The sequence below is a fragment of the Megalobrama amblycephala genome, linkage group LG22, assembly GCF_018812025.1.
Source record: "Megalobrama amblycephala isolate DHTTF-2021 linkage group LG22, ASM1881202v1, whole genome shotgun sequence".
Taxonomy (NCBI): domain Eukaryota; kingdom Metazoa; phylum Chordata; class Actinopteri; order Cypriniformes; family Xenocyprididae; genus Megalobrama; species Megalobrama amblycephala.
Window position 1 is genome coordinate 27,794,260 of NC_063065.1, and position 26,205 is coordinate 27,820,464.

General features: G+C 37.4%; 1 protein-coding gene across 1 annotated transcript in view; it reads left to right on the forward strand.

The window, feature by feature from the left end:
- Positions 1 to 17,795, forward strand: part of LOC125257746 (partitioning defective 3 homolog) — a 245,277-nt gene extending 227,482 nt beyond the window's left edge. Inside the window, exons 13-14 of the mRNA XM_048174395.1 lie at positions 2,448 to 2,572; positions 13,853 to 17,795. Of these exons, the coding sequence (XP_048030352.1) occupies positions 2,448 to 2,572; positions 13,853 to 14,246 (519 nt within the window). The 3' untranslated portion in view covers positions 14,247 to 17,795. The remainder of the gene's footprint in view (positions 1 to 2,447; positions 2,573 to 13,852) is intronic.
- The last annotated feature ends 8,410 nt before the right edge of the window (positions 17,796 to 26,205 follow it).

Consider the following 26,205-nt stretch of genomic DNA (forward strand, 5'->3'; position numbering starts at 1 on the left):
AGGTAGTTATTAGGGTGTTCTGGGTGTTTTGGTGTGTTGCTATGCAGTTTCTATCATCTGAGAGGCTTATTAGTACTTTAAAAGTACATATTAGTACCTTTTCATTTCCAGTGACAAGCACCGTACCTTTTTCTCTGACAGTGTAGAGCCTTGCTAGGATGTTCTGGCTCTAAATGCTATAGATAAACCTTCCCTAGTGTACAAGCACTCAAGCAGAAAAGTGAAGTTTCTAAGGGATGAGAGGAATGATGTGTCTGTCTATAGCTGTTGTCACTTTTACATTCTCTGTTATTTTCCTGTCCTTTATTTTAATGTAAGACACAGACACCTCAGTGTTGTCATAACTTGCTAATTATGATACATTTTTGCAAGATGATATACTCATTTTCCATTTCTTCACTTTTTCCCTACTTCTGCTTTCTGTCCTTTCTTTATCTCCGTTTTCTTGCACTCAGCCAGTCAAGTGCATCAATTCTAAAATTAAATCCATATGTCGGAGCAGGTTTCTGGAAGTGGTTGAGTGTATAGCGCAGTAAACATTGTTGCACATGGAGCATGTGTAAGCTCTGACCCCCCCGTGCACCGCGAGCCCAACCCGTCTTTGATATTGAAGGCTACGGGTCACGCCGCGCTGTAATCGTAACGATTATACCTGATTTGGAAGTCTGGGTCCGGGAAGCTACCTCTACTCGCCACCCAGCTGTGTCATGCTTTCTTGCTCAGAACTGCTGTGGACAATTTTTCATAATTATGTCTGTCTCTCTATCAGGCCACTTTTTGTGTTTGTTCAGGTGGGTTTCATATCGTTGTGTTTGCCCTGTGTCCGAAAAAAAAAGTGATAAATTCTGTGTGATTAATGAGAGAGATCTGGAGATCTCCTGGAAAATGTCATGCTTTCATGTTTTTATAAGCGTTGCACAGACAAACTTTAAATAATCAGGTTCTACATGCAATGTAGTGCTGTTATTCTGAACCACAATTAAATTAAAACTGTGATTACAGTAGTACTGTGGAAGTTTATTGTGTTTTGCTACTGGTATTTGATTAATTTAATTTAATTTAGGTAACAGCTGGAATTTAAGTTTTATTGAATGTGAGATTGTCAATTTACATTGAAAGTGTTTGACATGAATGGACTAAATGTGGTTAAAAATGGCATCATAAAGGTTAATATGCCACTGAAAATAAATTCTAGATGGCAAACATTAATAGCCCTTTTAATACAAGTTCACTTCTAAAACTGGTTGTAACAACTTTAATTTTTCATGAGTGAATTAATTTGTGGTAAATCTCCAAACTCAGAGGAGAACTGACAACCATATTTATCTATAGTGTATAAGACATATTAGTAGACACACACAGTCTCTCTCTCTCTCTCTCTCTCTCTCTCTCTCACACACACACACCTGATTTTTGCTTGCTGCAGTGTCTTCTCAGTCCAAATCTCATTAAAACATCTCACTGTGAATAATTACTTCATTGTTGCTTCTAGCTTGCAATAAAAGCATTTCCTTTTCTCTTTTTTGGATTAATATGTTGCAAACTAAGAAATTTCCTGGGCCTTTAGCTATTAAAATGCGTCTCACTGGAGATTTTGCTCAGCCTTCATCAGACATGGATAAAATTGCCTGATTCTCCAGTATGCAGTAAAACCATCGACATTATGTTTAATTCTTGTTTTCCCCACAACTCCGCCTTATGAATCGTTTAAATGTTTGCATCTCCCCATTAATGCAGCATTTGCCATTTTTTGCGAAGTCAGCCATTTCAAGCACAAGTGCACTCGAGGCTAATTGCGTTCGGGTGTGGTAGCCTCGTTTCTCATTAGTGCACCTTGCGTGAATCGTTAGTGATCAAGATTCCCTCATCAATTATTAAACGCCTACCTGACCATGAATTCTGAGATGATGCTGTGCATGTCAAATCTTTTACTTTTTTTATCCGTTAATGCAAACATAGTGAAACACCTTCCTGTACGTAATCAGTGACTAAACATGCTACTTGGAAACAAAGAAAAGCCTGGTTTACTCATCATTTACTCCTCATGTTGTTCCGACTCCGGTTTGAACAATGTAAGGCTGAACACCGTTACTGACAATTGTCGTTTTGGCTGCGTGAGATTCTCCAGTTTTGTTGTTGTTGAGCAACCGAAGCGTGAGCTGTTAAAGCTCCGCCCTCTTCTGGAAAGGGGGTGGGGAGCAGCAGCTCATTTGCATTTAAAGGGACACAGAAAAAAAAACGGTGTGTTTTTTGCTCACAGCCAAATTTGACAAGCTATAATAAATGATCTGTGGGGTATTTAGAGCTGAAACTTCACAGACACATTCTGGGGACACCAGAGACTTATATTACATCTTGGGAAAAGGGGCATAATAGGTCCTCTTTAAGATGCTTTATACTGTCGTCATACTATTTGTGTGTAACAAGAATGTTTATTCACATTTCAGGCCAACACGGGTTCTTATACACCGACGGGACGGCACTCGGTTTCTGTAGAGGTGCAAGTGCAGAAACAGAGAGAGGACAGAGACTCTTTCACTCAAGCCCAGAGGCAATACAACTCCTTACCGCGGTAAGAGAAGCCACTGCACACAATATCTCAGATTACATCTATAACCACACATTCACTCTCACAACAATAACACAAAATGAACAATATGTCCCTAAAGCATTCATTCAACAATTTTCATGTAAACGTGAAAATCTTTTTTATAGAGCAGTAGTGCAGTTCTGCAGCTCGTGTTTAACGTTTGTGCACACCCTCTGGAATCAAAAACTAAAAAGTAGCTTTAAATAAAATTCAGTAAGTAAAATTCATTAGCATATGTAAGTTTTATATTGTTAATATAATTGTTAATAATTATTATTTAATTATTAATTTATTATTATTATATACGCTACTGTTCAAAAATTTGGGGTCGGTAAGATTTTTAAATGTTTTAGATAGAAGTCGAGGCTGCATTTATTTGATCAAAAATACGAAACAGCAATAATGTGAAATATTATAACAATTTCATTAAAGCATCAATGTCACATGATCCTTCAGAAATCATTCTGATATGCTAATTTGCTGCTTAAAAAGACATTCCTTCATATCAGGATCCTTTGATGAATAAAGAATTAATAGAATGAACAGCATTTATTAAAAAAAAAATATATATATATATATATATACAGTACAGACCAAAAGTTTGGAACCACTAAGATTTTTAATGTTTTTAAAAAGAAGTTTCGTCTGCTCACCAAGGCTACATTTATTTAATTAAAATACAGTAAAAACAGTAATATTGTGAAATATTATTATAATTTAAAATAACTGTTTTCTATTTGAATATATTTCACAAAGTAATTTTTCCTGTGATGCAAAGCTGAATTTTCAGCATCATTACTCCAGTCTTCAGTGTCACATGATCCTTCAGAAATCATTCTAATATGCTGATCTGCTGCTCAAGAAACATTTAACGTGTACAATTGTACAAAATATTTGTGTACAATATTTTTTTTCAGGATTATTTGATGAATAGAAAGTTCAAAAGAACAGTGTTTATCTGAAATCTAATCTTTTGTAACATTATAAATGTCTTTACTGCCACTTTTGATTGATTTAATGCATCCTTGCTGAATAAAAGTATTCATTTCTTTAATTTCTTTTCAAAAAAATAAAAATAAAAATTCTTACTGACCCCAAACTTTTGAACGGTAGTGTATAATGCTACAGAAGCTTTGTATTTCAGATAAATGCTGTTCTTTTCAACTTTCTATTCATCAAGGAATCCTGAAAAAAAAGTACACAACTGTTTTCAACATTGAAAATAATCATAAATGTTTATTGAGCAGCAAATCAGCATATTAGAATGATTTCTGAAGGATCATGTGACACTGAAGACTGGAGTAACGATGCTGAAAATTCAGCTTTGCATCACAGGAATAAATTACTTTGTCAAATATATTTAAATAGTACACAGTTATTTTAAATTGTAATAATATTTCACAATATTACTGTTTTTTACTGTATTTTTAATTAAATAAATGTAGCCTTGGTGAGCAGACGAAACTTCTTTTAAAAACATTAAAAATCTTAGCGGTTCCAAACTTTTGGTCTGTACAGTATATATATATATTAGTAACATTATAAATGCCTTTACTGTCACGATTGATCAATTCAATGCATCCTTGCTGAATAAAAGTTCAATAATAACAATAAAAATTAGTATTATTATTGAAATGGTATCATTTTAATGCCTTGCTTTGTTTTGTTTGTGGAACATTGACCTTACGGTACCATGTAAATGCCATGATACATAAATAATCCTATGATACCATTATATTATCATCTGATACCATGACTGCACCATGGTATTTCCCAAGTACATTTTCTAAAGGTATTCCTTACATTCAAGCAATAAATCTCAGATATGAGCACATACGTTGCCAGAACAACTAGAGCAAAGCAGTGAAAAGTAATATTTTAATAAATTCATGCTAATAAATCAGCCATAAACCAAATATTCATGCAATCTTATATTCACGTCTCCCACACTCTCCCTGTCCTCGGTGGCGTTTCTCAGCTGTAGTCATGCCATTGTCATGTGGTCGGTTCTGTTTTAGCTCTAAGCCCTCAGAACACCAACAACGTCTGTCTTCATGCTCTCAGGGCCAAGAGAATGTGCCCCTCCTAAACCTAATAAAGATCAGCCCGAGAACCTGTTTGTTGAGGGAAGTTTATCTTGGCAACTGCAGTCTATAGGGCCCCCCTTTTTGGATGGATATCGGCCCCATCCCTCATCTGTTTTATCTTCTCTCTTCACTTTCTCTCTTTCCCTTTCCCTTTGCATATTTGTCATAAATGTCAATAAAGCTTAGAAAGTTGCCTGCAGGCTAAGTTTGATATCAGCGTTTCTACTTGCAGGCATTGGTATCTTCTTAATCTGCTTCAGTTCATGCAAAGCATCCAGCCAACAGACACGAGAAGAAGAAAAAATCCCGCATTGGAGCTTTACATACTTAACTGAAAGGGGTGGGGGCTGCAGGCGGTGCTGATAAACTTTCACTCAATATTTCAGTACATTTATTTACAGCACAGCAGGAAATACGTTTTTTATGTTTTCTGATGAAAATGGTCCAGCTCAAAAGTCACCTTCACAATGCAGTCATGTTGCAGGTGCTGCTAAGGTGGTCTGAGTGGATTTTAGCCACTAAACGGACAATAAAGAAAAGACAAAAAAATCGCGAAGGCTGACATTGAATCTTAAAAAAAAAAAAAAAAAAAAGTACTCCCAAATTCTCGTTTTGTCCCGTTTTGTCTTCCAGGTCAAAAGTTTGATCTCTTTTTCTGATATTTGAGCACACTTATTTTCAAAAACCATATAATATTTGCAGTATATATATATATATATATATATATATATATATATATATATATATATATATATATATATAAATATACACTTTTTAACCACAAATGCTTGTCTTGCACTGCTCTGTGATGCTCCACGCATTACGTTATCACGTTGGAAAGTTCACACATTATGTTTTTTTTTTTTTTTTTTTTTTCCGACTAATTCGTTGCATGTTCACTTTGTAAACATTTGCTCAGTACTTCCGCCTACGTCATGCATGACCTTTCCAACATGATTATGTAATGTGTGGTGTGTCGCAAAGCTAGTGCAAGATGAGCATTTGTGGTTAAAAAGTGAGTATATACCCGTTCGACTGAAGAAAGACATGAACATCTTGGATGACATGAGGGTGAGTAAATTATCAGGAAATTTGAATTCTGAAGTGAACTAATTATTTTCAGGATCATGTGACACTGAAGACATGATGGAAGACATTAATTCCTAAAAAGTACTTTAAATTAGGTCCCTAACCCTAATGGTGCGTTCACACCAGACGCGAATGAAGCGTTAAGCGAGAGTGATTTACATGTTAAGTCAATGCAAAGACGCGAATAGACATCCTGCGGTGGGATTCACGCATATTGAACGTTTCTGGCGTTTGACGCGCATGATTTGTGCGAATCGCGCAAGTTGAAAAATCTGAACTTTGGCGAAAATTTGCGCCGCGTCAACCAATCAGGAGCTTGCTCTAGTAGTGACGTGATTACGAGCAGAGGCAGAAATCCGAAACAACAATGGAGGACAAAATCATTGTCGCTGTACGATACAGCTTCATACTTTTATAGAAACAGGAATAAAAAGGATCGTGCTTGGAAGAAAGTGAGTGAGGAGGTCGGACAATCTGGTAAGTTGTAAAAAACGGTCTTTACTCAATTTGAGCTATATATATACATATTGAGACTACAAGCTAGCTAAAGCCGTCAAATTGAGCTTATTCGCCGTATTTTACAAATACTTTCCCGCTGACAAGTTGTGTTTATTCAGAGGAAGTGTGCAGAAAGAAGTGGAAGAGTCTGGGACACATATTTAAAGGAGAGGGAGAGCCCCTTTCATGACTCAAATTTGCGTCTGTTGTGAAGTGAATTTCACGCGCGAATGAACCAAGTAAACTCAAAATGTTCAAGTGTCCAACAACGCGCGAATAGCGTGATTTATTCGCGCAAATCACATCTGGTGTGAACGCCCCATAAGTATTAACAGTATAATAATGATAATGCTTACCTTGTAACCACAAAATACACATTTTATACTTTCTAAAGTATAAGACTGTGGTTTGCAGGTATTTTGAAAAGGAATTATTGGGAAATGTCTGCAATATGTGTGTGTGTGTGTGTGGTCTAACCTACATGTTTGGCGCTTGTTTTTATTGGCTTTGAGAAAAGTGTAACCAGGATATGTACAATTACACAATTAGTCCCCCCTCAAGCAATGACAAAGCCCAACTCGCACCGCAGAAAGGAGGGGAGCCTTGCATGAAAAATCCCAGTTTCGTCCATCGTTCTTCTCCCTTTTCTTTTCTTCACTCTTTCCCAAGACAGTAGAGAAAGTCCTAGGGTCGATATAGAGGTCAACATTCACTACTCCACACTACATGGACATAAAGACAGTTAATCAATTCAACCAATCAGCTTCCACTATTTCTCACTGCCTTAAGCATCTTCAATGTCGTTGTCTATATTGAGCGAACTTCAGATGAAAATGCCGGGTTTACAAGGAATCCACCGACTAGTTCCTGCCGGATCTTTGACACTGTCCCTGGGGAAACTCAGCACGGACGGCGGCCCTTTGATATGCATTCCACCCATAATCTCATACCGTCGGTCAAGCAGGGTCAAGCTGGTGTGAAATGACCCCTGTCCTCTGGAGGACCCGGCTGAGATGCACGCTCATTAGTAATGTATGGACTTACTGGAACGTCGTTCCTCCACCAATCATAACGCAGCTTGGATTGATCAACAGTTGCATGGACAGACTGTGGATTATAAGCAAGCTTTAACAGGGATCCAACTGTGTGTTTACCCTGTGGGTTCAGATTTAGCACTTGGCTAATGAAGGGATTCTTTTTTTGGAAGGTGGATTAGAGAGACAGAAAGGGAGGAACAGAAAATAAGACAGATAAGCGAAGTGTACGCTGATTAGCAGTAATGGAAGTCATGTGAAACAGAGCGCAACTTCATGCAACAGCTGCACGTTATAATACGGCAACACTCACAGTCGCAGAGATAAGATGCAGGTCCCACATTCCAGCGTCTCGTTCTGCTTCCTGTTAACAAATAGAAAACATTACTCAAGGTGTTGAGATAATATTGTTCTCTGTGTGTATATCTGTTGTCCTTTTGATAAACTGCAATGCACACCAGCTGTGTTTCAGATATAAATACTGTAGCTATTGGGAGAGAGTAAAATACTTGTTTATTCTTATTGTCTTCAATGTTTTTACCTGAATTGTGACATGACATTATCATAGAGATACTACACATCCTTTCACGTCATTTTATCTACACAAGTGAAGTGTGTAGTTTTTGCACCACTGGCATCTCAATTAATGTTTTTAAACAGGTTTCACAAATACTCCCCCGTCTGCTATTGGTCGAACAAACAGATCTTACAGTCTTACACCATTGGTTGAGCTGTTGCTATGTCGGGTTGCTCGGGATTCACAAACATTGAGAGCAGTGTTTTGATAGCGCCACAGCGTTTACACTTTTCAGGGAATTCAATCTACAAATGTATTCCATGCTGGCAAAATTAGTAGGAATGCGACTAATTAAGCCCTCGTCTAGCGATCCCAATGCTCCAAATAGCAGTTAAACATAAAAGTATCTTTTATTGTACATTTTCTAAGGAGTACCTTTTTTCTTTGAGCATGAAAAATGCAGTTTTTCTCTGCTCGCGATCCCGGTTTACACATACACAGAATTACAGTATTTTTAAAAATCTGTCTTGGCAAGTATTCACACAAACATTGACTGTAATGTCTCAAAGGATTAGTTCACTTTCAAATGAAAATTAGCCCAAGCTATACTCACCCTCAAGCCATCCTAAGTGTATATAACTTTGTTCTTTCTGATGAACACAATCGGAGATATTTTAATAAATATCCTGATGCATCCGAGCTTTATAATGGCAGTGAACAGGCATCACGAGTATGACGCTGAAGAAAGTGCTTCTATCCACATCCATCCATCATAAACGTGTACTCCACACGGCTCCGGGGGGGTTAATAAAAGCCCTCTGAAGCGAAGCGATGCATCTGTGAAAAAAAAAATCCATATTTAACAAGATATGAAGTAAAATATCTAGCTTCCGCCAGACTGCCTTCCGTATTCAACTTATGAAGTGTAAAACTCTTGCAGTTCAAAAAGCTTACGCTACGTCCTACGCCTGACGCGACACCAGTTTACACTTTCTTCATAATTTGAATACGGAAGGCGGTCTGGTGGGAGGTAGATATTTTACCTAATAAATTTTATCTATTAGCTTAATAGCTTGTTAAAGGGATAGTTCACCCCAAAATGAAAATGATCCGATGATTTACTCACCCTCAAGCCATCCTAGGTGTATATGAGTATCTTCTTTCAGACTAACGTGATCTGAGATATATGTAATGTTGTAATGATGTTTGCTTCTAGCTGTATGATACTGTTTTTACATCGAAGATGAGTTGTTAAAGTGATAATTAGTCACCATTCTTTAATTTTCTCAATAGTTTGAATAACAACTGTACAGACGTGACTGTAAGAGTGTGAAGATTGTTCTTTTTTCTACCTAACACCATTATCTCTTGTGAAAAGTGCCATGTGTTTCCCCTTTTCTGCTGGGATTTGCTCTTAGAATGAGGTTGAATAGCTCAGATTCATTTTATATAAACAAAACACAGCTTACTGATAATTGAAATACAACAATATACTGTAATCAACACAGTATTATTGGCGTCCAGTCAGTTTCACCTTCTACGCATTTCAAAATACTAGGTTAATGGCCTTTGAATTCAATTGATATGCTTTACGCAATCAGTCTTGAATGTAATCTGTTGTATTCATTTTCCAATTTTTTTTTATCCAAACAATGTGACCCATAGTGCATGAAACGATGATATTCAGTGGTGTGTGCACTATTATATTTGTTCATACTTAACGTTGTATTTGTTGTAAACCTTGAACCATAAACGTTAGTGTGTAATTTGCTGCATACCGTTTCTTTGAATGACATGAATGATGCCTCAAAGCATGTGGCTTATTGAGGAGAGCTGTGTTATTACTTTTCTTAGCAATCGAATGTACAATTGTCACCTACCAATCAATAAAACTAGTGATTTACATTGAAATTGGGACTCAAGCCATTTCTAGGGTCCATAATAACATAGATACGTGGGCTTTTTTCGACTTTGGCCAGTAAACAACCACCTAGCAGTCACCCAGAACACCCTAGCATCTTGATAGTGACAAAAAAATTTCACCATCACATTCTGAATTCTGGACGATACTAGAACATTTGTGAGTCTGCTTTTGAAAGCACTCCTCTTGTGTGAGCCGATGTGTGAAATCCCAACAGAAGTGTGCGCATACACACGTGCACACATGCTTTTAAGCATGCAAGGCCAGTGAGGTGTGAGTGGGCCTTCATTTAGCCATGAGGCGCAGGGATGTGGCACGTTAGCTACTTCACTTTCCCACTTAATGGATCCTAATAACGGAGCAGAGAGAAGATGGACAGTGTCTGAGTGGACACCCCTCACAATGGCGGATACGTTGACAAAGAAATTTCTAGGTTTGATGTTTCTTTCCCCATTCCTTTAGGCAAGGAAGGGATCTAACTCTGGTGGTCTGTCAAATGTCTAGTAGTTGATTGGCCGGTAGTTGATGGACGTTAAAGGAACCTGTTATTTCCTCTCTTGATGTTAAGTACGCTAGCAGGCCTCAAACAGCGTGTTTAACCGTTTGTGCTCAGCAAAGAACTACATTTTTACATTTTTGAAAAAAAAAATGTAAGTGCCACTTGTCTTGGGACAACCCGCCACCACAATGTGATCGTGTTGTAGTTGAATGTTAGGGCTTTCCTGTTTGGTTGCTTACTGGCCTAAATATTCTGTTCTCTAGATTTGATGCAGGTCCTTCTTTCAGTGGTCCACCAGACGCAATTTATTTGTACACATTAGACACAACATGACTACACCAATCAGAAGAGCATGTTGGCGGAGTCTCCCTTGCAGTGAAATGTATATGTACATAATCAGAATTCATATATATTTAACCATTTTAACATTATTAAAAATACTGAAACAACCTTTGTTATGGAATACACTTCTTTGTTCAAATGTTCAGTCACAGTTTAACTATTAACTAGGACTTTTGCTTCAATAAACTCCTAAGTACTGCTAATTTATAGCTAGTAAGGTAATTGCTCAAGGGATAGTTCACCCAAAAATGAAAATTATTCCAGAATTTACTCACCCTTAAGCCATCCTAGGTGTATATGACTTTCTTCTTTCAGCCAAACACAACAGAAGTTATATTAAAAATTATATTAAAAAATGTCATGGCTCTTCCAAGCTTTATAATAAAAGTGAATGGTACCATTTTTTTGAAGCCCAAAAAAGCACATCCATCCATCAGCCATTCTAAAGTGATGCAGTTTTGTAAGAAAAATATCCATATTCATAACTTTAGAAACTATAATCACGAGAGAGTTCACAAGAGAGTTGAGTTCCGGAGTATGACGTAGGTATAGCGTAATCTTAAGTCTTTATTTAGATAGACGCACGAACATACCATTTTAAGAATAATACAAATCTACAGTATAGCTTAAACAACTCAATTCTTTTTGCCATTTTCCTTTGCTGTAAACAGCGCGCTTCCGCGTTCGTCACTTCTCCCCCATTGCTTACTGTAACACGGTTCATAGATGTGGGAAGAAGGAGGCGGGAACCGGCGAACGTTCAACAAAACTTTAATATAAAATAAACAAAGAACAAAACGAAAGTAATGCCGGCAGACCCTCGCGGACGTCTGCCGGCCACACAAACATAATAAAACATAACATAAAGTCCAGGCCTGGTCCTCTCTCGACCTTCACTGATGTCGCTCCTCCTTTTATGCCTCCGGAGCTCCTCCGTGAGAGACTCGAGGCCGGCACGCCTCGCAGGTGACGCTCATTATCACTCGCGTCACCGGCCTCGCGCCGTTCCCTCACGGCTCTCGCCCGCCCTGCTCGTCACACTTACGCTACGGCTACGTCATGTGCAGTGATGGGAATAACGGAGTTATAAATAAACGGCGTTACTAATGCCGTTACTTTTTTTCAGTAACAAGTAATCAAACAAATTACTTTTTCTCCCGTTACAACGCCGTTACCGTTACTGGCAAAAAAAAATGCTGCGTTACTATAATTGAGCTCACTGATGCAGTTTTCATCTGAGTAGCCCTCTCTCTCAGCCATATAGGACCTGCAAAGATTTTTCTCTGGTGTGTGCTGCGGTTAGTCATAGCCTACACAAATATAGGGTAATTTTAAACTGATAATAATGAACGATGCTCTGTGTGTGTGTGTCTGTGAGCATGCGAGCTGAGCGCGAGCTCAAAGCAGAATACCCTTTGTGACATGCTGGATCGAAAAGATGTGAAATAAGTTTTTCTAGTCGACTAGTAGCTATTCATTTAAGCCATTAGTTGACTAATCTCATTTATATTAATTTAATTTCTTAAATACTGGAGAGAATAAACCATAATAATGAGCGTTTATGTAATATAGGCTATATAGCACTCAAGCGCACGCATAACGTTTGCCATAAAGAACCGGCAAAAGTAATAATTATGAATGTGACCAAAACAGCAAGGAGATTTTAATTGTTTATTAATAAAGTAATGTTTTCTTAATCAGTGTCAGCTGCGAAGATGAAGTTGACATTGCTGACTCTCATCATCTCCGCATATACTGGACACGCCTAGAGAGAGAATGTTGGCTACATAATCAGAGTAGCCTATTTCTTTTCGTTTTTAGATATTTCAAGCTTTCTATAGATATATTTCTCTTGTCTGCAAGGCAAGCAGCCTATACGCTGAGTTTCGGTTCTCTAGCCTGTAAGTTGCGCTCCAGTTCACGCGCCAGTGATCGCGCCAGCGCCTGCCATGATTATATTGTCTGCTATATTTGCTTCTTATTTATTAAATCCAGTCAATTGGTTAATGAAACATTGATTAAAATTAAGATACAATTTTTACAAAACGAAATTCACTTTAAAGAAAGGCTTTCTACCAAACAAAACTTAATGAAGTGTTTAAAATAATGTCTGACCCACTCCATGACTCCCGATATATTGCGCATCTTATGATGCATCTTACTCGTGCTGTTCACTTTTCATAATCAAGTAAATTAATTTAAAATATAACATAAGACTAATTAAACATAAATATGAAACTACATTTTCTTTAATGGCTACAAACACATAGGCTATTGTAGCCTACAGTACAGAGAAATTTCATAAGCAAGAGCGGATCATGAGTCACGAGTCGGATCAAGAATAATTTATTCTTAGACTTATATTTAATATTGGGGGCATTCAAGTTATTTGACATTTTTTTTTTTTTTTTTTTTTTTTTAAAGTAACGCAATAGTTACTTTCCCTGGTAATTAGTTACTTTTATAATGATGTAACTCAGTTACTCAGTTACTATTTGTGAGAAGTAACTAGTAACTATAACTAATTACTTTTTTAAAGTAACGTGCCCAACACTGGTCATGTGCTGGTGTTGTGCCGAATTTTGAATTTATTAACCCCTGGAGCCATATTGATTACTTTTATGATGGATGGATGTGCTCTTTTTGAGCTTAAAAAAAAGATGCACCATTCACTCTCATTATAAAGCTTAGAAGAGCCAGGGTATTTTTGTAATATCCATGTAGAACAGATTCTGCATAGAATATGCAGAATAATGCATTAATATGTGCTTTATAAGTACTAATAAATAGCCAATATCCTAGTAATATGCATGCAAAAAAGCAACTAGGCCTAGTTAATAGTGAGAATTGGACCCCAAACTAAAGTATTACCGAACATTCTTATTTCCTTTGATTTATTTTCAAGATCTGAGGTGAATTATTCATTGTCGCTTTCAGTATGGCTATAAAAGGTCAAGCAAATTGATATTCAAATCTCACATTAGATGCTTTTAACATTAAATAAAGCACAAAGTAATTATCATTGTCATAGTTTGTGTTGCTGTTCCAGCCACAACGTCGCAGAAATAAAAATAATTTGTAAAACAGAATCCCCTGTCACTCGTCACATATTGTTGTTGTAGTTTGTTAGGACAAAAACTCTGATTAACTTGGAAAAGATACTTTTTTTCTTGTGTTGTGGCACTTCTGGGGAGTCTATGAGTCTGTGGGACTTTTCTTTCCCCCGTTTTTTTAACCATCTCTGTTACTGACCCTTCTTTCTCTCTTCCTCACAGACAACCACGCAAAAACCCTAGCACCGTGTCTCAAGACTCTTGGGATAAAGTCTATCCTCCTGGCGAGGTCTTTCAGACCGCCAAAGAGAACCCACGCTACTCCAGCTACCAGGGATCGCGCACTGCCAACGGTTATCTGGGCGCCGCCACCACGGGCCTGAATGCTCGTGTACTCCTGGAGACCCAAGAGCTCCTGAGACAGGAACAGAGACGAAAGGAGCAGGAGGCTAAAACCAAGCTACCTACGATGGAGGAGACACCAACCCCAAGCCAAATCCCTGTTCCTACACCACCCAAAGGTCCCTACCGACAAGATGTGCCACCATCGCCGACCCAACTCGCCCAGCTCAACCGTCTACAGACCCCTGAGAAGGGCCGTCCCTTCTACTCTTGAGACGAGAAATCAAAACTGTAGGAAAAACTGTATTACAGCAATAATATTGAATGGAAAGAGACAGAGCTATAAAATGAGGAGACTGAATGGTCTGAAATGGTTGGAGAAATGGAGAAATAGTTTTTCTGAGGGTTGCCAATTTTTTTTTTACTCTAGTATGTACACACTGAAAATCTTTGTGGAATATCTATCTCCCATCCCTGCTTTTGACAGATGCGTATGTGTTTGTTCTGAATTCATTGATGTTACGGCACTAGGTTCTCTTGTCAATCACATGACAGTCGCCCGAGGCTTTGATACATGGCTGTTTCCACCATATTGTGACCTACATATCATGTTTTTGTCAAGTGTGCTGAGAACTTGTAGGTGGGTGAATTTCACTACGCCTGTCAGGAACATGTCTGGGTCATATTGCACCACAGAATCAAAGACAAATATATGCAATGTTTAGCTTAAAAAAATTAAGCCTGCTTCTAGCACTAAAAAAAGATTTTTTTTTTTTTTTCACAGTTTATATTTAAAAAAAAAAAAAATAGAATAACAATTTGTCCCTACAACATATTAATTTGTGACTTTTTAATAATTTGTTCCCTTGTTTTAGTTAAATTGTGGACACATTTTCTTGGTTAAATTGTGAAAAAAAAGAGGGAACAAATTAATAAACTGTAGCAACAAATTCTTGTTTTTTCCCCCCTGAATGTCATGTGCGGGGCGCCATATCATGAAAAATAATTTTCCTAAAAAAATTACATTACCATAATTCAGAATTTAATTTTCATTAGACTATCATTAAGGCAATATAAGAATTTTTACTCAATTATAATAAAAAAAAAATATTTTTTATTAAAACTGCATAAATTCAGTACAACAAATTAACTTTAATAGATCAATATTTTTACATCATAGCACTGAGAATGAGATTTGTTGTGTTACACTAATGAGAATTTTGTAAGTGTACACTAAAAACATTTTTTCTTTTGTCAAATCAACTTAGATAATTAATGTGGTTCAGATAACAATATTTTGAGAATATTATGTTGATTAAACCAATCACCTTCATTGTATTAACTCACATTTTTAATTTCAATGAACTCAAAATTAAGGCAACCAACTTACTTTTTTAAGTTAAACCAACAATTCTTTTTAACAGTGTAGGTGTGCTGTATGTGTTCTTAGTGCGTGTATTTTAGTCCACGTACTCCAACAGTGTAGCTGAACTCAGCTAATAGAGTGCAGTAAGGTTATGACCCCACAACCCTCCAACTCTCTGCTAAGGAAACCCCCATTAACCCGTCATACTTCTCAATTGCTCCTCATGTGACGCCTTCCATCTCCACCTACTTTATAATTGATTCTTTTGCTTCTTCTTCCAGTTAGTGGTCTCTGTTCCTCCACTAATAAGCTAGTAAATGTACAGCTCTCAGGCTTCTTACTGCAATTCATCCAAGACCAGGAATGAGGGAATTAATTAAAACTGGGTACTTTTTAAAAATATATATTTTTTAATTTGTTAAAATACTTTCTGAAGAATAACAAATATGTTTTGGTGCTACTAATAGAACAGAACTTACATATTGCACCTTTAAAGGCAACATGAATCAATGTTATTGGGTAAGATTAAACAATTTTATCCATCAGGACTCAGTGGGAATGTGAACATTTTCACTGTATTACAGGAGGTTGGAGGGGAGGGGCTTAAAAATAAGAGGGATTGATGATGTCATCCACAATGGAAAATCGTTTTTAAATGCGGAGCATGTTTTTACATTTTTATGAAAGATTACAAACTTTTGGGGGGGGGTTATGAATAACATACAAAGATGAATCTTGCATAATAACACCAGGAACATGTATTAAGAAAGTAAATAATGTGCATTTTGAATTCATGTTGACTTTAATGCTTCCTATCAAGATTGTATTCTTGTGACTTCCAGGCAGTTTGCTCATGTATGTGTATGTGTGGTCCTAGTTTCATCATGGGGACAAAATGTCCCCACACAAAGATGGAAATATCTGAAATCTTTGTCCTTGTGGAGACATTTTTTGGTGCCCACAAGGAGAACAGCTTAAAAATTCTACTAGGTGATGTTTTTTGAAAATGTAAAAATGCAGAACGTTTTCTGTGATGGGTAGGTTTAGGATTAGGAGATAGAATATCCAGTTTGTATGGTATAAAAAAATCATGTCTAAGGAGAGTCCCCATGAAACATGAAAACCCAGTGTGTGTGTGTGTGTGCATTAGTATTAGACCCAGTAGGTGTGGGTGTGACTCTGACCTTTGCCTTCTTACAACCTGTCTTTGGTTTCAGTTCTGTTCAGCACTTTAGTTTTTATCACACAGGTTAATGGACAGTTTTCTTGTGCACATGTTCCACTATAACACAACAAAGCTCAGGTTACAGCTCACGCCGCAGTAGCCACGGATAGTGTCGAAAACCTGTTTAAAGGAGCAGTTCACCTAGTAATGAACATTTTTTCGTCGTCTCTTCTCTCTCATGTCGTTCCAAACGTGTTTCTTTCTGTGGAAAACAAAAGTGTAGTTCACAAAGCTTGAAACTATCTTAATTGTATAAAAAAAGACAAGAAAGAAGGTAATTTTTTCAATTACTATCCCTTTAAATCTAGCTGTCTTTTAACTGTTCATTCAGAAATCTAAACCACTCTAACAAATGTCATGTGGCTTTTGTTTGTGCTCTATATATTTTGGTACTTGTACGTGTGTGGGTTTTGCATGGGATTGTGTATCACCAGTGCCTGTAACATGACTCTTTTTTTTTTGTCTATGAACTATATCTTGGCAAGAACATGAAACACTTGGCCACATTTTTCAGAGCTAAATCTAAAAGAGCTCAATAAGCTCTCACAAAAAGGAACGCCAAGCCCATTGACCAATGTACTCTCCTCCAAGTCTCTCAAAGTGAGTCCGCCTGGCGTCTCTCTCTGTCTCGCATCCATTCAATTGTGGAAAACATTCAGTATATCTACTCTGTTCCCTGAGCAAAAGTTTGGTACTTCCTCTCAAGATTGTTATGGATTCTGTGGTTCGACATGATGTGCTTCTAGTATTGTAGTTACTAACAGAGAAGACATTTCCAGAACAGCAGCGTAATAATATTTTTTTTTCTTATTTTTTTTTTTTTTTCGGTGCTGGCTGCTTATCTACTATTTTATATCACATTGTAACTGTATACATAAGATGTTTTCGATGGGAAGTGCCTGTGAAGAGGGATGTTTTTGTATGTTAAAAGTTTAATGTGTCGACAAATGCACATATTTTTAAAATGAAATCATTATTATCTTTTGACTTTCTCTGATCATACAGCATTTGTTTTAATCTTTAAAAGAAAGCTAAAAGTAATCTGCACATTTTAATGTATTTGTATGACATTTTGTTGTCCACTTCATAGGTACTATGGTGTTCGATTCCTGTATGCACAGTGAAAATGGTTTTTACACAAAGTTTTTACCTGATGTGTCAAAATGTACACAAAGCTTCTCTGTACATATCAAATCTATATTCAATAAAAAAGTTTCTTCATTTTGTTTACAGTAATTGTTTCCCCCCCTTTATTTTCAAAACACCATGCACTTAACAATCAAATACACACTATATAACATTTTAAATATTTTATAATACATAATTTTAATGACAATCTTAATCAAATGATTATTTAAAAAACAAAGGTCAAACTATCTTTTCATTTTACTCTGATTGTGGGGTATTTTTGTCACATGACAGTGATGGCTGTCTGTAAGTTGGTTATACAATAGATTTTTATTTGACAAAAGTTTTAACAAAGTTAATATTAATTTATAGCAATTATATAATTATCTTTTTTTAAAAAAGGCAGCCTTTTAGTAAGACGTCTTGATTATTATGATCTCAGGACAGTTAAACCACATGTCAAATTAATTTAAAAGTGCAAAAGAAATAATTTTTAAATTAAGAAATAAACGGTTTTTGTTAAGAGGCATCTGAATGTGCATAATAATACACAATAGTTTTCTGTATAAATAAAAAATCTGCTTAGCGGTAATAATGGAACAACAGTTTTAAAAGTATTTACAACGATCTGCATTTACGTGGGCTTTTGTTGTAAGAGACAATAAAAACAACTTTGTGAATCCAAACCACTCCTTTCCCGTAAAAAAAAAAAAAAAAAAAAAAAGTAAATTTCAAAATAGTTTCAAAAGTAAATTGACCCTTCGCAAAGACCCGCCCCCCTTAGTTACTGCTGCTCTGTCCGACAAGCCATACATCCAGAGCAAAGAGGACACTGACAACATGTCGACAGACAAGACAGAGCAGGTTACTTGATATTAAACAATGTCCCAGCTTTCAAATTGTGTATTTTTTTTTTTAATTAATTCGAACAATAAAAAATGTTTTGTCGCTCTTTAATGTGTTGTGACAGATTACTGTAGTGCCTCAGCTCAAGCGGCTCGTAAACCAATCATCTCTTCCTACTAGTTAATTTATAGCATCAAATAAACATGAACATGAGAAGTAATGTTGTTTAAAACGCGGAACTCCTGACTGCTTTGTCGGACAAAATGGCAGATTTGGCGTTATGATTGGTTAGATCGCTTGTCAATCAAACTCCCGACGAAGGGTCAATTGAATTTAAGAAACAAATTTACCAAACATGCCAGTCTCTGAGTAATATGTAATTTATTTAAGCCATGAAATAAACTTAATTCCATAAAATAAGTATAATGAATTAGGCAAAAAGCATTTAGATCATCTCCAGCATGTTTCAATTAACGTTGCCCTAACAGTTCGAACAGTAGCCCTCAGGCATGCTAAAAACTTAGGTTGGCTGTCAGGTTATTAGAACTAAAAACATCGACATAACACACTCATGGGCATCAATCACGTCACTGAATATTTGCCGGCAAATAAATAATTATTAGCCTACCTTACAATCCATTCCACTCACGCTCACGACTCTGTAGTTGGCTAGTATAGTCAAAGTCCCTTTAGTCATTTCACTAGGCGGCCATCTTTGAAACGCCTCTCGGGCATTCTGGGCATCATGCAATCTCTTTGAATGGGGAAACATCAAATTCTCCAAAACTGTTCGCCAACCTTACGATTAAATTTCATATTTGAAATCACCAATGAAATCTAACAACAACTGGCTCATAAATTTAGTTTCTAAACGCTCGAATCATGACAAAAAAACTATTTTATATTTTTCAGTCTGGATCAAGCTAATGCGCATGCGCACACCTTCTAACGGCCGCTGAAGTGACGCGATGACTTTACCAGTCGGCGATTGGCTCTTATTTAGAAGGCGGGACTTATTCCGCCATATTGCGCGTTACACGTTCTCCCATTCAAAACAATACGAGTGACACGTCTTGTGTTATAGTCTTTGGTATAGTGATGCGAAGAGTGAAAATTAGAACACACTTATCGCGCTTTAGAGATAGAATCAGTAGCCTACCTGTACAGAAGAAGAACCATAAAAGCACAAAAGCCAGATTTTATGATGGATGAAATCCTAGTGATGCCTAATAAAGTTGCTTCTTTTTTGTTGCACAGCTAAGGGAATTGATTATTGTATAGCCCGCTCTCTAAAAATCAATTTAATTGACATAAAACTCAGGAGATGGTCATTAGATGAAAGCATCAAACACCATTCTGGCATCGGTAAAGGGGTCCTTGATTATGATGTCACTGGTAGGGATTATATTGAGCTTATTCCCGGGTTACTGACATCACAAACACTAAATGTAAATACTGTACATGTAAACCCTGCCTCCGAGAACACACAACAAAGGGGGTGAGGCCATGTTATGGCAATACAGTAACAAATGCAATAGCATGTCATAAAAGCAAGATGACAAAATGACAAGTTATAACCGTAATTAAACTAAATTATACCTGTTCTATTCTTCATGCAGCATATATTCTCTGGCTCTGTAGGATCTTACAGCAGTTCCCACATGAATGATTTATAGACTATCATGAATATGCTAATCAATGACTTTAAGATAGTTAATTCCACATCAGCTACATAAATTCATCAACTAACCGTTCAGAAGCGTCCTGTTGCATTCAAAATGTTGTCACTTCTTCTTGAGTCTCTCCATCATTATCCAACTCCAGTTTGAACATAAAAGGCTGAGGTTTCTGACATTTTCAGTGTGTCTGCATGAGGTAATTGGCTCTGCTAAGCTAACACTAGCTCTTGAAACTCCGCCCTCTGCTTGAGAGCAGCAGCTCATTTGCATTTAAAGGGACACACACAAAAACGAAGCGTTTTTGCTCACCCTCAAAAAGTGACAAATTTAACATGCTATAAAAAATTATCTGTAGGGTGTTTTGAGCTAAAACTTCACATACACACTCTGGGGACACCAGAGATTTATTTTACATCTTGTAAAAGTGGCATTATAAGACCCCTTTAAAGCACGGGAAGAACAGCGATCCTAAACGCTAATGTATAATAATGTATTAGTGAATGTTTAAAGGTCCCGTTTTTCGTGTTTTTTTTGAAGCTTTGATTGTGTTTATAGTGTGCAATATAACATGTGTTCATGTTTCGCGTGTAAAAAAACACAGTATTTTTCACATAATTTACTTATCTGTATACCGCTGTTTCCACTGTCATAAAAACGGGCTGATGACTTCCTTGTTCTATGAAGTCCCTCCTTCAGAAATACGTAACGAGTTCTGATTGTGCCAGCGGTTCCTGTGTTGTGATTCGACAGCAGCTTAGCGAACCTTGCCCGGAAAAGTCACGCCTCTTACCATAACGTGGAGATGCACGCGCTCAGTGTTATTGTAAACATGTCTTTAATTTTACCCTATCAATTTGAGCCGGAATCAGACCCGGTGATTGGACTGCGGGATGAAAATAACAGCGTTTCGACGACATGGCGACAAACACACTCTACAAACGCAACTCTTGTGTATTCCTGTGGGCGGAGGTTAGTCAAAAAACTGTTTTAGTGACGTCATTACAGAAGGAAGTAGAGGGATGTAGTCCAAACTGGCCGTTCAATGTAGGCGACTTCTGTTAAATAAAATATCTCGTTTGGCATTGAACTTTGAGCTTTAAAATTTTACAGATTTTATTTATACTCTAACAACAACATTACACACTAACTAAAGTTTGAAACATGGGATCACGAAGAACCGGACCTTTAAATTAACATTAAGATGGTGACACTTTACAAGAAGGTTTCATTAGTCAACTACTTTAGTTAACATGAACTAAGAATTAATAATACTTCTACAGCATTTATTAATCTTAGTTAATGTTGATTTCAACATTTACTGATATATTATTAAAAATCAAAAGTTGAAGGTCTATTTGCTAACGTACATTGAACTAACATGAACAACAATGAACAGCTGGATTTTTATTAACTAACATAAACAGAGATTAATAAATACTGTAACAAATGCATAACCCGTTAGTTCATGTTAGTTAATACATTATAACTAATGCTAACAAATGAACCTTATTGTAAAGTGTTACAGTAAGAATAAATGCTTTAGATGTATTTTTCATTGTTAGTTCATGTTAACTAGTGTAGTTAACTAACTAATATGGAACCTTATTGTAAAGTGTTACCAGTGATTCAAACCTCTCTGACATTCTATTTGGCAAACTTTGAGTTATATCGTCAAAGATCATAACAGAAAAAATGCCGGATGCTGAGCAGAAGAGAATTTTGACCTTTGTTCTCCTGGTATGGCAAGCACATTTTTAGGAGTGGAAAAGAAATGGGAAGAAATATGCATCCGTTTTCCTCCCTCAGTTTAATCTATTTCTGATCCAATATATCATTTTAATGTTGGTTGTGACATGGCTGGCAAGTGTTCTAATGGGAAGTGTAATGACTTTGATGATGATAAAGACAATGCTGAAATTTATGAAGTTCAGGTCAGGGTGAGAGCGGCTTTGGGAATGTTGGCTCTCGCCCTGTTTCTCATAGAAATTGCCAAGTTGTTCTGTTGGAGAGCAAGGGAGGCCCATTGAAAAGATCCATCTGTTTGAGCCTGTAGAGGTGTGTGTGTGTGTGTGTGTGTGTGTGTGTGTGTGTGTGTACCGAGTGTCCAAAGATAGACATGGGTCATGTCAAAGAAAACTTGAAGGAAACCAGCAGGAAAGTGGGGTAGGCAAACTTCTGTGAATCACAGGAAGGGAGAGCAAAACTTGTGCTGGCCCAGCAGGGTTACTCTATATGGGGTTTTAGGTGCAGATTGGCACAACACATAGCCAGTCACAGCAGCCCCGTGCCTGAACCTCAGAGCGACCGTATATCGAGTATGAACTCAAATCCTCCCCTCTGAGTGAACCCGTTCCACACAACACCTTCTGCTGTCTGGATCACTGCCGCTCTGTGCTTTTCTGCTGCTCACTTTTATGATCCACCTTCCATAAATAGGATACACGTTGATGTACCATAAACTTAAAGGGTTAGTTCACCCAAAAAATACATTTTTGCAAACATTAAGATACGTATTTTTGATGAAATCCAAGGGGGGGGTTTTATCCCCCATTGAAAGCAACGTAATTACTGTCATTCAAGGTCCAAAAAACATTGTTAAAATAGTCAACGTGTCTACAGTGGTTCAACCTTAATGTTACGAAGCGACGTAAATACTTTTTGTGCACAAAAACAAAACAAAAATAACAACTTTATTCAACAATTTCTTCTCTGTCGGACTCGTACGCAGTTGACGCAGAGAACGCAGTTCAGCGCTTCCGTGTTTATGTCCGAACCCCTGCTCAGTATTGGCGAACTGAACTAAGGGTGTGTCTCAGTCAGCTTCCTAGTTCAGTAGCCAGGACACTGATCAAGGAGTCAGCTGTCTTAATAGCAAAATCCTTCCAGTGCACTGAATCCTTCGCACCCTAAAAGGTCTCAAAATGCACATTGAAAACCAGGGAGCATCGACGCTCGCTCACTATGTTCCCTTAATGAAAATAACTGTCAGAATCTGTACTACTTTTGTTCAATAATACCAGCAGAGATGCTGTACAAGGATGTTGCCTTGTCGCTAGAAATATAGCCATCTGTGTCCCAATGTGGAGTGAGTCAAGGTCCTTACCGGTGAGGGATATACTGATTCATGACCTAAGGAGCTGATTGAGATGTACCATAAGTGTGTCAGGATAAAAGAGACATACAGTATAACGTCCCCAGGTCCAAAAAAAAACATGCCAAACATCTGTTGCTGCATGATTTTCCCAATATTAAAAGGGTAAAACTGAGGAATGTGTCATTATTTGGGCCATTTCTGTAGCATGAAAACAAGTAAATAATTTACACAGTAATGAATGCATTTGTACAATACAGTCACTCAACCCTGCTGCTAAAGTTATTGAATGTTAAATTATATTTGGAAAAAAAAAAAAAAATTATATATATATATATATATATATATATATATATACACACACACACACACACACACACACACACAAAGAGTTTGGTAATCCAGGCACGTGAACAAAAGCACCACTCTCATTGGTCGGCCAGTTTTTAACGTGGCGCGTCAAACCAAAAAAACGAACCCGAGGCGTTTTTTAAAAAATGGCGCTTTTACGCCTCGCGTTTTTCACGTCGGTGTGCACACTCACATTGGCGCCCTTTGTTTAGTCAAGAGGCGTTAAACGTCGGCGATAATCGCGCGCGATATTCGTCCCGGTGTGTACAGGCCTTGACCAAGCGGCAACCTCCCCCAGTTTCTCGTGAAGCCAATACGGAAGTGACTTAAACTGCGATTCATCGACTGGCCACTAGGGACAGGCTGCAGAAGAGAGCAGAATCTCATTGAGACCCATGTTAAATTGGCCAAGTTTACAGCAGAAAAAAACATGTTTACAGTCTGGTTCAAATTGTGTTTTTGATCTGTATAGCTAATTTTGCCCTTCATGACAACTCTGAGGGGGGTGAATTTTTTTATAACTCAACCGTTTAAATTATACTAAGCCTTAAAGTTCTGCATAATTAAGGGCGTGGTCACTTGAGTGACAGGTAAATTGCCGCTGCTATCTGTGAGCCGTCATGTTACCTCAGCAGCTAATTCCAGCCGCCGAATTTGGCATCTCAGCCATATTTGTGCTTTTTTCTCTCTCTTTTTTAATACAATTATAAAATATGGCTTGCTGCATTAATAGTCGAGACTGATGTGCGTCTAGATGTGCTCGCATGCGGAACAGAACACACGTTGTTGGATCGGCATTGGCTAAAAGTTCCTGAGATTTACTACAATGACAATAGCAGGAGGATATAAAACTCCAACAGCACTGCTTGGATATTATAACTAAAACTGCTGCACTATTTTGAAAAATTATACTTTGGACACGGGCTCATTTGTTTGTTAGATACGATCACGCACAGTTTTACAACATAAAGACTGCTCAGATTGCATTATTTCTTGAAGAACGATGATGGAGTGCAGATCATTAAGAAGAAATGTGATGCAAACAATGGATAATATATCGACCTCGGCCTCATTTTCGCTTCAAAACTGCTGTTCAGAACTCTATGGGTAACGTCACGGACACTACGTTCATATTTTTTTTACAGTCTATGGCCTTGACACGACGGTATCGCATTTTGTGCACAATTAATAAATGACTTTTCAATACCGACCAGAAACAGTAGCCTACTGATTTTGGCAGAAAACTCAATAAAAAAAAAAAAAAAAGGCGTTTTATTGCATTTTGGAACTGAACTCTTCATATATTTGTATTGAATTCATGGAAGGTTTATCAGCAACTTCAAACAACATTCACCGAACAATTGCTGAGTTACAGCTGAATTTAAATCTCTATTACAATTTGTATTATTTTGTTAGAATCTTCAAACTGGGATTTCATCAATGTTTTTATTTTATTTTATTAATTTATTTTATTTTATTATGGTTTTGTAGGGTGTATTTGTGTCTCAAATCTTCTTAACATATCAATAAAATAATAATATAAAATGAAAAATAAAAGAGTCCTAAAGTGGAGAAAAATTCTATGATTTTTTTCCTATTTTGATTACTCTTTTCATGCCACCACCATTTTCTCTCTTTATACCCACTATATTTATGTACATCCATGATTTTAAACAGTGGGGAATGCACAACAATTGTTCAATCTCACGTGACAGTGTGGCTGCACTGGATACTCTTGTCACCTCAGTATGCATATATATATAGTATGCATATTGCTTTGGTATGAATTTCTATGTGGTTGTGCAGCACAAGCTTAACAGCAAAACAACAAAGCAGCACAGATCTTCATGTTGCCATGGTTATATGCTATTTCACTCATTCTACAGTATTCTCTGCACGTGGCATAATATCCCTCTTGATTCCAGCTTTTTTTAACGGAGCGTGCAGTCAGAGGTGGGTGACCCCGTGGGGCCTGTAAACGTGTCTGGAACTCCGAGATGCTTCCGTCGTCATTCGCACCGTAGTGTTTATGTGGTGAGTCTAAATCGCCTTTCCACACCGGTCCCATAACATCCCATAAACCTCTGTGGTCTCTATAATCAATAGCAGACCGGTGCTGTCAATATGAGGGTTTGATTTCACATGTATATTCTGTGGTCTTAACCTGAGGTCTCCTCGGAGGCTCCTCTGGTCGTAGTGCAAGTGTGCCGATATGAAAAGCAGATGCATCGGTGCAGTATGGCTACACACTAATGACCCACATGTTTCTCACTTGCTTTCTTCTTTTCCTTTGGTTTGTCCACCCACCCCACCATTTCTCAGTGATTCCTCGCTTCTGAGGTCGCAGGTCCTGACGAGAGTCACCTGTAATGGTTTGAACCTGTTCAGGACCTCGCTGTGAGGGAAATGAAGGACAGAAGTGGTCTCTGCGAGGCAGTCATTTCTTTAACACGTTCCCTCCCACTCTACAACATTTCTTTCCATTCCAACATTTAGGGGTCACTTGTGTGTTTCTCTGAGGGTGTGCAGTAGCGAGGACGAGAAGAA